The following is a 2,302-nucleotide window of genomic DNA, read 5'->3' as shown; positions in this document are numbered from 1 at the left end:
TTTTTGAGATGGTGGTGCACACAGACAACCCCGGCGCAACGCCACAGAGCGCAACACCACAGAGCTCGAGCGACATGGCGCCAAGATGGTACAAGAGTAGGACACATCGGTTGTATCAGGGAGTTTTGACCAATGGGAAAGAGGTTCAGCGACACGCCGCGAAGAAGGTATCTTTTGAATTTCTACCAATCACTGCAGCCGCGGACACAATTTCTACCAATCACTGCAGTCGTGGACACGGAGACGGACAGACGGACAGACAGACAATTAATCCCCCCTGGGCTGGTGTAACCAGAGGTTCCTACCAGTATTAACGCTATACGCTTATAAGGCGCTGCTACAATAGCTCCAGTTAGTTCTGAACGAGCGACCTCGGTGAAGTGCATGCTGAACTGCCTGTGCTCTGGCCCAAGTAGGCAACTTCAGCTAGGACAGGTCCTAGATATCAACACTTGCGATCTTCCTGCAGCGTTGGCAAGCGATGGGTCGATCGGCGTCGGAGCTCGCGAAGCCTTCGGTCCCCATTGGCGCACCGCTGCCGTGGCGCATCGGCGCCATTGAGAGCTTGTGCGCTCCGTCCCCGACTGGTACGGTCTCCGCATCCTCACCATCACAATTCTGACGACCATGAACCATGCACCAGGGCTCATGGCGTGTTGCTGCCCTTGCATTGTCATGGCCCAGGTTGCATCGCGCATGGCGCTTTACGGTGGCTATGCACTCGTCCTTGGCGTGACCATCACCATGATGCTTGTGCAAGCCACAAGCTACGTCACGGCGACCGTCTCGCCCGATCCCCATGACGGTGTTGGCTTCGCACTCGTTCGCGGCGCGGGCCTCGTGGCTGGAAGCGCACTCGTGCTGCTACTCGGTAGTCTGCGCCGCAACGTTCGGTCACGATGGCACCTTGAGGGCAGCGAACTCGAGGACGTTCTCTGCGCGCTCTGTTGCCCTCCTTGCATGCTCGCCCAGTTAGCGACGCACGTCGAGCTCTACGACGAACCCAAGTCCGTCTTTGGCCCTCGCAGCGTTCTACGGCGCTTTAGCCTCGAGCCCGACGCGCTCTGAGTCGTTGCAAGAATGCCTCGCTGGTCGACGCCAGCGGGTTGGAATTCTGGCACTCCACGTTCACTGATTTCATGACAAAATATTTCAAGTTTTTAGAGTTTTTTCTGACGTGACGAGCTCAACATGCCGCAATATTGAACGACAAATATGGCTCGTCGATCGTCCAGGTCCCATTTCGCAACCGAACAAAGTGACACTTGTTCAGTCACACCGAAAAGTCTAGCTGATGGCGGTGCGCTTGTACTGGTACAGCGTCGCAAACGAGATGGTCTCGCGCTCAAGCTGCGCCAGCGCCACCGCTTGGAGGAGCACTTGCTCGCGAGCATAAGCTTCGTACCGAGCGTCGGCGTCGGCGTCGCCACAAACGTGCGGACCTAGGACACGCCGTGGCGATGGTCCCCGAAACTGTATCTTTTCCTACACTGCGTCGTTGGCAACCCCAAGTGACACTCGCCGCACACGGCCGGCGGTGGTCTCGTGGCGCGAAATGCAGCGCGCGCTTGTTCTCGCGCGAGTGCAACGGCGTCAGCAACGACCTACCGAAATATAAAAGTGCATCCAGGTCTCTGGAGACAATACATACCTCGGTGGCCGCTTTGGCCGCCGCACGCTTGGCATCGAGGCCGTCACGCTGCTTGAGAAGCGTCATCTTTTCCCGCAACTGCGCGCGGTATTCGTTGCCAAGAATCTTGGCCAGAGCCTTCTTGACCTCAGCCGCGACCCGGTCTTGCTCTTGCTGAAGCGCCGCCTACGCCGCGTGGTAACCCTAGTCCTATACCTAGCCCCACCTCCTCCAGGCAGCGGCGCTCGCGCTCCGTTGCGATCGCGTCGCGAAGATGCGCATTGAATGTCTCGTGCTGCGTCGCCTACGCAAGTGATTGCGTATTCATGTCGTCATGCGATCACCAACCAGGGCTTTGCGGCGCTCAAAGCGCAGCTTGCTCTCCAGCGCGCGCATCGTCTCTCGAAGGGCGATGACGTGGCGCCGCGCGAGGTGGCCTCGAACGTACCGCGTCACGGTCGTCGCTACATATCATGCGCATGTGACACTCGCGCATAGTTGGATCGTCGCACCGGCGTGCTGCCGCTTTCGAAACCGAGCTCGCACGAGACAGCGGCGGAGCCACGCTTGGAGTTGACGCGCATAGGCGGTCGTGCGATGGGCAAACGCCACATACGCGGCCCAAACACCAAACAACTCGCGCTGCCGCCGGACGCAGACGTTGGCGAAGCG

General features: G+C 58.9%; 2 protein-coding genes across 2 annotated transcripts; one reads left to right on the top strand and one right to left on the bottom strand.

Annotated features, from left to right (window-relative positions):
- Window positions 1-675: 675 nt before the first annotated feature.
- SPRG_09093 (hypothetical protein) lies at window positions 676-1,068 on the top strand (the record flags this gene model as incomplete). Its single annotated transcript, XM_012348534.1, has 2 exons — window positions 676-946; window positions 977-1,068. The coding sequence occupies 2 exons, from the start codon at window positions 676-678 to the stop codon at window positions 1,066-1,068; spliced, it is 363 nt and encodes a 120-aa protein (XP_012203924.1).
- Window positions 1,069-1,287: 219 nt separating this feature from the next.
- Window positions 1,288-1,442, bottom strand: SPRG_09092 (hypothetical protein; the record flags this gene model as incomplete). The annotated part of the gene is made up of 1 exon (XM_012348533.1): window positions 1,288-1,442. A coding segment is annotated over one exon (155 nt), but the record flags the coding sequence as incomplete, so codon positions are not given.
- Between the last annotated feature and the right edge of the window lie 860 nt (window positions 1,443-2,302).

The sequence above is a fragment of the Saprolegnia parasitica genome (genome assembly GCF_000151545.1).
Source record: "Saprolegnia parasitica CBS 223.65 unplaced genomic scaffold supercont2.45, whole genome shotgun sequence".
NCBI lineage: Eukaryota > Oomycota > Saprolegniomycetes > Saprolegniales > Saprolegniaceae > Saprolegnia > Saprolegnia parasitica.
This window is presented reverse-complemented; position numbering and strand designations above follow the sequence as displayed.